General features: G+C 48.3%; 1 protein-coding gene and 1 long non-coding RNA gene across 3 annotated transcripts; both read right to left on the reverse strand.

Moving 5' to 3' along the window:
• Positions 1–4238: 4238 nt before the first annotated feature.
• On the reverse strand, positions 4239–8320 carry LOC146753157 (uncharacterized). 2 transcript variants are annotated; one of them, XR_014940142.1, is made up of 4 exons: positions 8050–8320; positions 7154–7343; positions 4942–5023; positions 4239–4345 (listed from the first exon to the last, which is right to left on the reverse strand). It is a non-coding gene; the product is annotated as an uncharacterized LOC146753157 (long non-coding RNA). The 2 variants fall into 2 exon arrangements; XR_014940141.1 differs by lacking the exon at positions 8050–8320 and having other exon boundaries at positions 7154–7635.
• A 572-nt stretch (positions 8321–8892) lies between these two features.
• LOC146753158 (obscurin-like) lies at positions 8893–10777 on the reverse strand. The gene is made up of 2 exons (XM_085530806.1): positions 9875–10777; positions 8893–9227 (listed from the first exon to the last, which is right to left on the reverse strand). Exons 1-2 carry the CDS (start codon positions 10122–10124, stop codon positions 8893–8895), a joined length of 585 nt encoding a protein of 194 aa, XP_085386932.1. The 5' UTR covers positions 10125–10777.
• Between the last annotated feature and the right edge of the window lie 884 nt (positions 10778–11661).

The raw sequence follows: 11661 nt of genomic DNA on the forward strand, positions 1-11661 counted from the left end.
ACCAACTGCCGACACCAACTGCCGACACCAACTGCCGACACCAACTGCCGACACCAACTAACGACACCAACTAACGACACTAAACGCACAAGAACAACTGCCAACACCAACTGCCGACACCAACTGCCGACACCAACTGCCGACACCAACTGCCGACACCAACTGCCGACACCAACTGCCGACACCAACTGCCGACACCAACTGACGACACTAAACGCACAAGAACAACTGCCAACACCAACTGCCAACACCAACTGCCGACACCAACTAACGACACTAAACGCACAAGAACAACTGCCAACACCAACTGCCAACACCAACTGCCAACACCAACTGCCAACACCAACTGCCAACACCAACTGCCAACACCAACTGCCGACACCAACTGCCGACACCAACTGCCGACACCAACTGCCGACACCAACTGCCGACACCAACTGCCGACACCAACTGCCGACACCAACTGCCGACACCAACTGCCGACACCAACTGCCGACACCAACTGCCGACACCAACTGCCGACACCAACTGCCGACACCAACTGCCGACACCAACTGCCGACACCAACTGCCGACACCAACTGCCGACACCAACTGCCGACACCAACTGCCGACACCAACTGCCGACACCAACTGCCGACACCAACTGCCGACACCAACTGCCGACACTAAACGCACAAGAACAACTGCCAACACCAACTGCCGACACCAACTGCCGACACCAACTGCCAACACCAACTGCCAACACCAACTGCCAACACCAACTGCCAACACCAACTGCCGACACCAACTGCCAACACCAACTGCCAACACCAACTGCCGACACCAACTGCCGACACTAAACGCACAAGAACAACTGCCGACACCAACTGCCGACACCAACTGCCGACACCAACTGCCGACACCAACTGCCGACACCAACTGCCGACACCAACTGCCGACACCAACTGCCGACACCAACTGCCGACACCAACTGCCGACACCAACTGCCGACACTAAACGCACAAGAACAACTGCCGACACCAACTGCCGACACCAACTGCCGACACCAACTGCCGACACTAAACGCACAAGAACAACTGCCGACACCAACTGCCGACACCAACTGCCGACACCAACTGCCGACACCAACTGCCGACACCAACTGCCGACACCAACTGCCGACACCAACTGCCGACACCAACTGCCGACACCAACTGCCGACACCAACTGCCGACACCAACTGCCGACACCAACTGCCGACACCAACTGCCGACACCAACTGCCGACACCAACTGCCGACACCAACTGCCGACACCAACTAACGACACTAAACGCACAAGAACAACTGCCGACACCAACTGCCGACACCAACTGCCGACACCAACTGCCGACACCAACTGCCGACACCAACTGCCGACACCAACTGCCGACACCAACTGCCGACACCAACTGCCAACACTAAACGCACAAGAACAACTGCCGACACCAACTGCCGACACCAACTGCCGACACCAACTGCCGACACCAACTGCCGACACCAACTGCCGACACCAACTGCCGACACCAACTGCCGACACCAACTGCCGACACCAACTGCCGACACCAACTGCCGACACCAACTGCCGACACCAACTGCCGACACCAACTGCCGACACCAACTGCCGACACCAACTGCCGACACCAACTGCCGACACCAACTGCCGACACCAACTGCCGACACCAACTGCCGACACCAACTGCCGACACCAACTGCCGACACCAACTGCCGACACCAACTGCCGACACCAACTGCCGACACCAACTGCCGACACCAACTGCCGACACCAACTGCCGACACCAACTGCCGACACCAACTGCCGACACCAACTGCCGACACCAACTGCCGACACCAACTGCCGACACCAACTGCCGACACCAACTGCCGACACCAACTAACGACACTAAACGCACAAGAACAACTGCCGACACCAACTGCCGACACCAACTGCCGACACCAACTGCCGACACCAACTGCCGACACCAACTGCCGACACCAACTGCCGACACCAACTGCCGACACCAACTGCCGACACCAAACGCACAAGAACAACTGCCGACACCAACTGCCGACACCAACTGCCGACACCAACTGCCGACACCAACTGCCGACACCAACTGCCGACACCAACTGCCGACACCAACTGCCGACACCAACTGCCGACACCAACTGCCGACACCAACTGCCGACACCAACTGCCGACACCAACTGCCGACACCAACTGCCGACACCAACTGCCGACACCAACTGCCGACACCAACTGCCGACACCAACTGCCGACACCAACTGCCGACACCAACTGCCGACACCAACTGCCGACACCAACTGCCGACACCAACTGCCGACACCAACTGCCGACACCAACTGCCGACACCAACTGCCGACACCAACTGCCGACACCAACTGCCGACACCAACTGCCGACACCAACTGCCGACACCAACTGCCGACACCAACTGCCGACACCAACTGCCGACACCAACTGCCGACACCAACTGCCGACACCAACTGCCGACACCAACTGCCGACACCAACTGCCGACACCAACTGCCGACACCAACTGCCGACACCAACTGCCGACACCAACTGCCGACACCAACTGCCGACACCAACTGCCGACACCAACTGCCGACACCAACTGCCGACACCAACTGCCGACACCAACTGCCGACACCAACTGCCGACACCAACTGCCGACACCAACTGCCGACACCAACTGCCGACACCAACTGCCGACACCAACTGCCGACACCAACTGCCGACACCAACTGCCGACACCAACTGCCGACACCAACTGCCGACACCAACTGCCGACACCAACTGCCGACACTAAACGCACAAGAACAACTGCCGACACCAACTGCCGACACCAACTAACGACAAATTTTAGTGGTCATTAAAAATCAATATATCAGAGTATATAAAAATTGAAGACTTTTCCTGATCAGTTACAGATTAACACAGTGGGACCCTCATGGATTTATTTTCAGGTTGCAGAAAATTAGGTTGCAGTACAAACATGTTTGTTCTTTTTAGTGGGTTTAACAGTAATGTTGTTATGTTGTATTTGACTTGTCTCTTTTTTCACTTTTAGAATATTGTCAATCGAGGCCTTGATTGAGTTATAATGATTATGTTATTAATATAATTAGTGCTATTATTTTATAGTATGGTAGTAGCTTGTCAATAAACAAAAAAGGGGGAATTGTGGGAATACAAGAAAAGCTGTTCAGAGCAGCAGCTGTGGAGCAAGATAAACAGCATGAGAACCAAGGACACCTCTGCAAGGAGAAGAAGAGTCTCACAGCTCTGATTGGTTATGTGCCTGCATGGACAGTTGAAAAGTGTTTTGTAGAATGCTTTGTTGACATGTAAGATGTTTGGGAAAGTTGTAAGGGCGGATGGGAAAGTTAGAAAATAACAACTTGTGAAGGTATATAAGGGATGTGAGAACTTGTAATAAACGATTTGGATCGTTCACATCTGAGTCCGTGCCGAGTCGCTGCAACCAACTGCCGACACCAACTGCCGACACCAACTGCCGACACCAACTGCCGACACCAACTGCCGACACCAACTGCCGACACCAACTGCCGACACCAACTGCCGACACCAACTGCCGACACCAACTGCCGACACCAACTGCCGACACCAACTGCCGACACCAACTGCCGACACCAACTGCCGACACCAACTGCCGACACCAACTGCCGACACCAACTGCCGACACTAAACGCACAAGAACAACAAATCAAGCAACCACTCCGACCACTATATCACCCACAAAGGAACACAGAACGCACCGCTCCTCCCCTCATTCCAGACGCTTATGACATCACCAACGGCCAACAGCCTGGTCCACCATGACCCCCCACAAGGCGGGGAGCCAAGACCACGTGGTCACATCTGATTCCAACACGGCACCACAACATTCCAGGACTCAGTGTGGGCTTGGAATTCTATCCTGGTGTGGCAGCGCAATGGGAGGTGTTAGGGCACAGCTGAAGAGCTGACAGACAACGGACGTTTCCAATGGAAGGTGCCAGATTAACTCTCAGCATTCTCTTGCGGGGCTCTTAGGAATGCTTCAAACCCATTTTCACTGCCTAGCTCATTTCTAGAAAGTCCAGTTGAGAAATGCTCACTTTGTCTTGGGAACGCCTCTATGCATCATGAATGAAAAAAAAAAATAAAATGGGCACGCGACCCTATGAAAATTACCTCTCTGCTCTTGTTGTCAGCCAGACACCTCAGATGAGCATGACGTGTCCCTGCTCCTGAATGAAGATCCACCCAAGTCTGTGTTCCTCTCTGCTCCATCTCTGGGTCTAAAAGAAACACAGACAGAGATGATTACAAGATCCTTTGTGCAGATGAAAGCACAGAGTGCACACGAATTCTCTTTAGCAAGAACTACTACTTGAGAATGCATAGAATCCACACATAAATTTACTTTCTCTTTAACCCTTTTTCCTTTGTACATGATTCCACTATTTATACCCTCAATTAATGATTCATACTGCACATGATGTTATGATGTAGAATATTGACAGCAACAGCACAAAACTATGACAGAATCCACAGACAGTTTTTTGAGAGGTAGTATGAAAGATGAACAGAAAGGAAATAGATTCATTAAAATAACCTTGTTAATCCTCTCCCCGTCAAAAAAGGAAGACTTCTGGGCACTGTTACCAGCAGCTCCTAGAACACCTTGCACCACAAACTGCGGCACATACATTTTCTTCCCACAGGTCCCTCACCTCCCTCATTAGTTTCAGATTCACTCAGGTTAAAATACATGGATCAGAACAGCCATTCAGTTCTGCTTAGGCAGGATCCCACCGCCGGGATGTCTCCCAGTCCCATTCCCTGCTTTTCCCAGCACCAGTTGGGGAAAGGAACAGCAACTGACATCACCTACCCAGACTTCTGCAGGGCCTTCCATTTGGTCTCACATCACAGCGAGAAGCAGGAGAGCTCTCGTGGTACAAGAGAGTGGTGGGCTGGAGAAATAAAGGCTGCCTCTAAGATGGTGCTTCAAACAACATGTGGAACTGGACATGAGACATGAAAGACAGGGCTACATGCCCCAAAAGGGGGGAAGTTCCAGTTGCTGCAAGCCATCGAGGTAACCAATAGAGGGGCCCTGACTACAGCCTGGGCGGGGAAAGGGACAATAGAGTATACTGGGCTGTGTGGATTAGGTGGCCTGGCACATCTCAACCACAGAAATATAAAGCCTTGGTGGACACTGGCGCACAATGCACCCTAATGCCCTCAAGTCACCAAGGGACACAACCAATATAGATCCATGGAGTGACTGGGGGTTCCCAAGAATTGACTATGTTGGAGGCCGAAATAAGCCTCAATGGTAAAAACTGGCAAAAACACCCTACTGTGACTGGTCCAGAGGCTCCATGTATTTTGGGTATTGATGACCTTAGGATGAGATATTTTAAGGATCCCAAGGGCTATCGATGGGCCTTTGGGATAGCTGCTGTTAACACAAACTGTGTTAAGCAGCTGTCAGCTTTACCTGGTCTGTCAGATGATCCTTCTGCTGTGGGGTTGCTCCAGGTAAAAGACCAAGTGGTACCAATTGCCACCAAAGTGGTACAAGACAGCAGTTCCGCACCAATAGGGACTCATTGCTCCTCATTCACAAGCTAATTCGCCAATTAGAGAATCAGGGATTGATTAGCAAAACTCACTCGCCTTTTAACAGCCCCATATGGCCAGTGCGTAAAGCCAATGGAGAATGGAGGCTGACGCTGGATTACCGTGGCCTGAATGAATTCACACCTCCATTGAGTGCTGCTGTACCAGACATGATAGAACTCCAGTATGAACTGGAGTCAAAAGAAGCAAGGTGGTTTGCCATCATTGACATTGCTAATGCCTACTTTCCCATCCCATTGGCTGCAAAATGTAGGTCACAGTTTGCTTTTACCTGGAGAGCTGTTCAGTATACCTGGAACTGTTTACCTCAAGGGTGGAAGCACAGCCCAACCATTTCCATTGGTTGATCCAAGCTGTCTTGGAACGGGGTAATGCTCCTGAACACTTGCAGTATATTGATGATATTGTCGTGTGGGGCCATACAGCAGCAGAGGTTTTCAAGAAAGGAAAACAGATAATCCAAATTCTTTTGCAAGCTGGTTTTCCCATTAAGCGCAGCAAGGTGAAGGGGCCTGCCCAGGAAATCCAGTTTTTAGGTGTAAAATGGCAAGATGGGCATCGACACATCCCAGCAGATGTGACTGACAAAATCACTGCTATGTCTCTGCCCACCAACAAGACAGAGACCCAATCTTTCCTGGGAGTAGTGGGCTTTTGGAGAATGCATGTCCCAAACTACAGCCACATAGTGAGCCCCCTCTATCAGGTAACGTGGAAGAAGAATAATTTCTCATGGGGTCCTAAGCAGCAGCAGGCTTTTGAGCAGATAAAACAAGAGATAGCCCATGCCGTGGCCTTGGGGCCAGTACGGACGGGACAGGATGTGAAAAACATAATCTACACTGCTGCTGGAGAGAAAGGTCCCTCTTGGAGTTTGTGGCAAAGAGCTTCAGGAGAGACCCAAGGCCGACCCCTGGGATTTTGGAGTCGAGCATATAAAGGGTCTGAGGAGCGCTATGCTTAAACTGAGAAGGAGATCTTAGCCGTGTATGAGGGGGTTCGGGCTGCTTCTGAAGTAGCTGGGACTGAGGTTCAGCTCCTTCTAGCACCTCGCTTGCCTGTGGCCCCCCTGTCACGAACACAGGTAAATTTTTGTTTAAACCGTGACAACTACCCAGAATGCTGCATCAGGGAATTTTTGCCTAGAACTTTAGAGAACTATTTTTAACTCAGAAAGGTCAGAGATAGAAAGTTCACACTGATTTCTGGGTCACCAGCCTCACCGTACATCAGCATTTTTGGTTTTTAAATGATACATAAAGTTCTCAATGGCACTGCTCTAGTTGGTAGTTCTTTCCCTTTCCATGCAGCTCGCTCTGTGCATGGCTTGTGAACCGCTATTCAGGCCAGACAGCTGCAGCCCCAAAGACCTGCCATAAATGTACAAATTCTACCAGGATAATGTCTTGGGAGTGGAGAAACAGGATGCGCAGTCATATGGCTCTCACACATACCTTGTACAACCAGCTTGGCTCTGGACTGGGCATCACCAATGTCACAGGTGTACACGTCACTGTCACTTTCCTCCAGATTTCTTATGCTCAGCTGCAGGTCTCGTCCTTTCTGTGCCATCTCGTATTTCCTGCCAGGCCTGAGCTCAGCAATGCCTTTCCTCCATATGACGGTGTATGAGCATTTCTCGCACTGAAATGAAAAAATTGTAGTTCCACTTTCTTCAGTTTTCAGATCTGAAAGTTCCTTGATAAAGTAATTAGGTTTTTCTGGAAGGAAAAGAGGGGGATGAGGGTGTGGGACAAAGGGATTTGTTACCCGAACAAGTCTCAAGCATACAGAGGTGGCCTGAATCTCCTTTGCCCTCACTTCTAGAACATCACATAGAGATGCAAAGAATCTAAGAAGTCCACAGAGTCCACCCATTTACATAGGTTTGATAATTCCAGTAGATATCTGGAAAGTTCAATACCATTATACATGCGCTGGTAGGATCTCATCTGATAAACTGCATATAGTTTTGATTACACATATTCAATATAGACTAATTCAGATTGCCATCTTTTCTTGGCTCACTAACAACCAAGATCATAGAACCATAGAATGATCACAGAATCATAGAGTGGCCTGAGTAGGAAAGGACCTCAAAGAGTATCTAGTTTTAAACCCCCTGTCAAGGGGCCACCAACCACCAGACCAGGCTGCCCAGATCCACATCGCACTGGAGAATCATTCGGTTTTTCCTTAAAATAATCTGGAAGATTTTAATCCATCATATTTTCTGAAAACTAAGAATTGATCCTGCTCAAGGAAACAGAAGAGAAAAACATCACCCACAGGCTGCAGATATTTACCTCGACTTCTCTACATGCCATCCCCAGTGTGCTTTTCAACTCACCTTGCACAGTGACCCTGGCTTTTGTTATGGAGTCCTCTGTCTCACAGGGGTACTCCCCACTGTCCTTGGCAGTAGAGTCATGGATGATCAGAATGGCCCCAGTTCCTTCCCTCCTGCTGCAAGTCGTACTTCTGGCTTTTTCTGATTGCTTTGCCATCCTTGTACCACCTGATGTTCAAATCCGGCTTTGACAGCTCACAGCTCAGGCTGATGTCCTGCCCTGCTGCTGCTGTCTTATCCTCCAGCTGTTTTGAAACCTCAGTAGGTTTTCCTGGAAGAAAACATTGCTTTTTGAGTAACATACACTTAGGGTAGGATGCCTCTCTCAAAATACATGCATCTACATGCTGGAGATAAGTTAGAGAGGCACTTGCAACAGACGCCATCCTACAGCCAGCAGTAATCTGCAAAGTACAGACAATAGAATTCCAGGCAGCATTTATTCTCTCTTAAATCTACCCAATTGAGGATGATGAACCATGTCTGAAAACTGCCTCTCTCTTCTCTCCACTCATCACACTGGGAGCCTCGGATGATGCTCTCAGATGCACATGCTCTAGATAGGAATTTGTTGTACAGCTAGATGATGTGAAGGCCATCCCTTCAGCTTATACTTAGAGGATATTTGCTCCCACAGTTCCCTCAACAGATCATTCCTGATTTACTGTTAATGGAACAAGCTGTAGTGAGATGCCCATTTCCAACACTACCCCAGTGCTTTGGGTAGTTCTCACATTTGTGTAAAACGTTTTGTCCTTTTACTTATTTTTAAGAGAAATTCTCAGTGCTTCAAGGTTCAAGTAGAAGGTTGCTATTCACTTTAACCATATTATGAGTTAGCTCTCACGACAATCTTATCAGAAGACAGTTGAAGGAATCAGACCCCAGAATCTCTCCCATCTCATTACCTTTCACAGACAGAGAGGCTTTGGAGGTTAGACCACGGGCAGTAAAAACGACTTCCCCAGCATCAGTAGGAGTCACACTTTTGATAATGAGAGTATATTTCCGACTCACGTTAGAAGCTTTAAATCGCCCACCATTTTTCACTCTGCTTCCATTCAGTGTCCAGTTGAACTCATCAATGCTTTCATGGGACAGAATGCATTCAAAAGTACAATCTTCTCCCTCCTGGATTTCAGTGGTTTTCAGCCGTTTGGTAATGCCACTATTCAGCTCTGGAAGGTAAGAGATACGTTAGTATGAGGTTTATATGGAGAAAAGGCATCTGTGACTGACATGAGTAGCAGTACTGGTGTTTTAACTTCGGATTTGCAGAACATGGCTGCATTCCTTACTGATGTATTCTCTAAGACATTCTCCACTCAGAATTACCAGAAAGCTATAAAAAAAAAAAAGAGACATGAATCTCTTGTCTTTGCTCTGGAAGAACTACAATTAGAGCAGCTCAGTCCATGGAGCACAATGAAGATTCAATGAGCTACAGAGGGAACAACCTAACAGAGAGGACAACTCTAGGATGCTGCGTGAGAAAAAGGGTTTTGCCTACGACAAGAAATTAAATGTTTCTATTAGCTAATTTGTTACCATCCTACCCCTACTGGTGTTCAAACCATTTCTCCATTTTAGGGATGTTTAGAAAGGAAATATTTCCAGGACATTCTTGATGTGTTTGGTGATTTTCATGGCAAAATGAGATACATTCACATCAAAAGCAATGGGAATTTTCCAGACATCACTGTGCTAAATTGCAGAAATACAGTTCTATTGTAGAAACTATTAAGGCTCACGGGGGAATAGGTGTAAGACATAGTGACCACACTGAATGTGCTTTCAGCACTCCTTTACTTTCCACAGTACTTACCCTGAATGCCGACCTTTGACTTGGCAACATCACGGACAATATCACAGGTATAGAAACCTGCATCTGACTTCTCGAAGTCATGGATAAGGGGATATAGGGTCTTCCCAGACTGTACCAGCTCATACTTGTTGCCAGAAGTGAGCAGAACACTGTCCTTCTTCCACACTGGTTTGACCTTCTCTTTAGAGACTTCGCATTCCAATTTAATCACACCCCGCTCCTCACCAAAAACATCATCCAAGGACTTCATGAAGACAGCAGGCTTCTCTGCAATTAAAAGGGCAAAACAGAACAATGTGATACAGTAGTTGAGACATTTCCAGTTGCTTTCAGATTTTTAAAGAGGGATAAATAAATCTTTACCAGTACTGACAACACCAATATAGAACCTAAAGCGGTTTCATGTGTGTTGACTGAATGCACTTTATGGAATTCTGAACTAATCAGTAGGAGAATACAGGGAACAGGAGGGACAGCCTGCATTGCCGGTGGGTGGGACTGATATCATATGAAGTAATTGGGATGCAGCTCTTCTAAAGCTGGAGAGCTGGCATTGCCCTCACACGGAGCACAGCTCATACAGCAGGCCACAGGATTAAGAGGATAAGATGCTGAACACTTTTGATTTTCCTGTTTTATTGACTCCTTTTATCTATCTTCTATTTCACACATCAGATGTTTATACTGGGGAAAAAACTTCCACCAAATGCAAAAGAAAGGAGAAAGAGGAAATCCTTCAAACTCTGAGCGCATAGAGTAAAAGAACTTAATTGCTGGGGAGAGCAGATTAGAATCACAGTACCCTTAGAATTGGAAGAGACCCTTAAAGGCCATCTAGCCCAGCTCCCCTGCAATAAAAAGGGACATTCACAGCTAGATCAGGTTGCTCACAGCCTGGTCATTAGTCATCCCAGAGGCAAAACACACACTGAATGATCTCTCCCTGCAGTCATAAATCCTTGGAGACAACAGCATTGACACTGCATGTTACTGAAGCAGTAAAAGAAACTGCTCTTGTAACTCTCCTTGTGCTAAATAAAATGATGATAAAAAGCAATGCAATGCTTTGGCAGGACACCAAAACCATCCTCCTTCGTTGATATCTGCTGCAATGGAACCTTCCACTGGAAGAAAGCCTCTGATGACTTGTCACCCCAGAGAGGTCAGCTTTAGAAGCAGGACTGCTGCACAATAGAATGAACTGGAGCTCCTTAGCATCTCTTACATCCAGGAGGGCTGTGATCAGACCCACCTATCACCTTCAGGTGCGCTTTCTGACACCTTGTCTGACTTCACTGTCACTGTGCCAGCATCCTCAGGCTTAACCTGCTTCATTGTCAGTGTGCAGCAATTGCCAACGTTCTTGATGTCATTGTAATTGTTGGTGTAAAGGAGGCTGCCATTCAGGAACCATTCCACATCCTCGTCATCATGGGACAGCTCGCAGGAGAAGACAGCAGAGCTCTCTTCTTCAATTTCCACATCCTGCAGGTGCTTCGTCACTTCTACATTGCGGGCTGTGGGGAAACAAGGTGAACTGTTACCACTGTTACTATAAATCATACTGGGATGTGTTAGAATGTTTGGACTAGATGATCTTTGTGTAATCTTCTCAGTGAAGATTATACATTTATAAAGTTAGCAGGGGAGAACGGCAGAAATCAACCCCAAGAAGAGAAATCTGAGGTGAAATAGGACATGTAAGAGACCACCCCCCCTGCTCATACCTTCAGCTGTCAGTGTGGCCTCAGTCTCTGCAATTCCTTGCACTTGTACACACCAGCATC

This window comes from Coturnix japonica, unplaced genomic scaffold, assembly GCF_054131305.1.
Source record: "Coturnix japonica strain WE unplaced genomic scaffold, WE-NBRP24 Scf039, whole genome shotgun sequence".
In the NCBI taxonomy this organism is placed as follows: domain Eukaryota; kingdom Metazoa; phylum Chordata; class Aves; order Galliformes; family Phasianidae; genus Coturnix; species Coturnix japonica.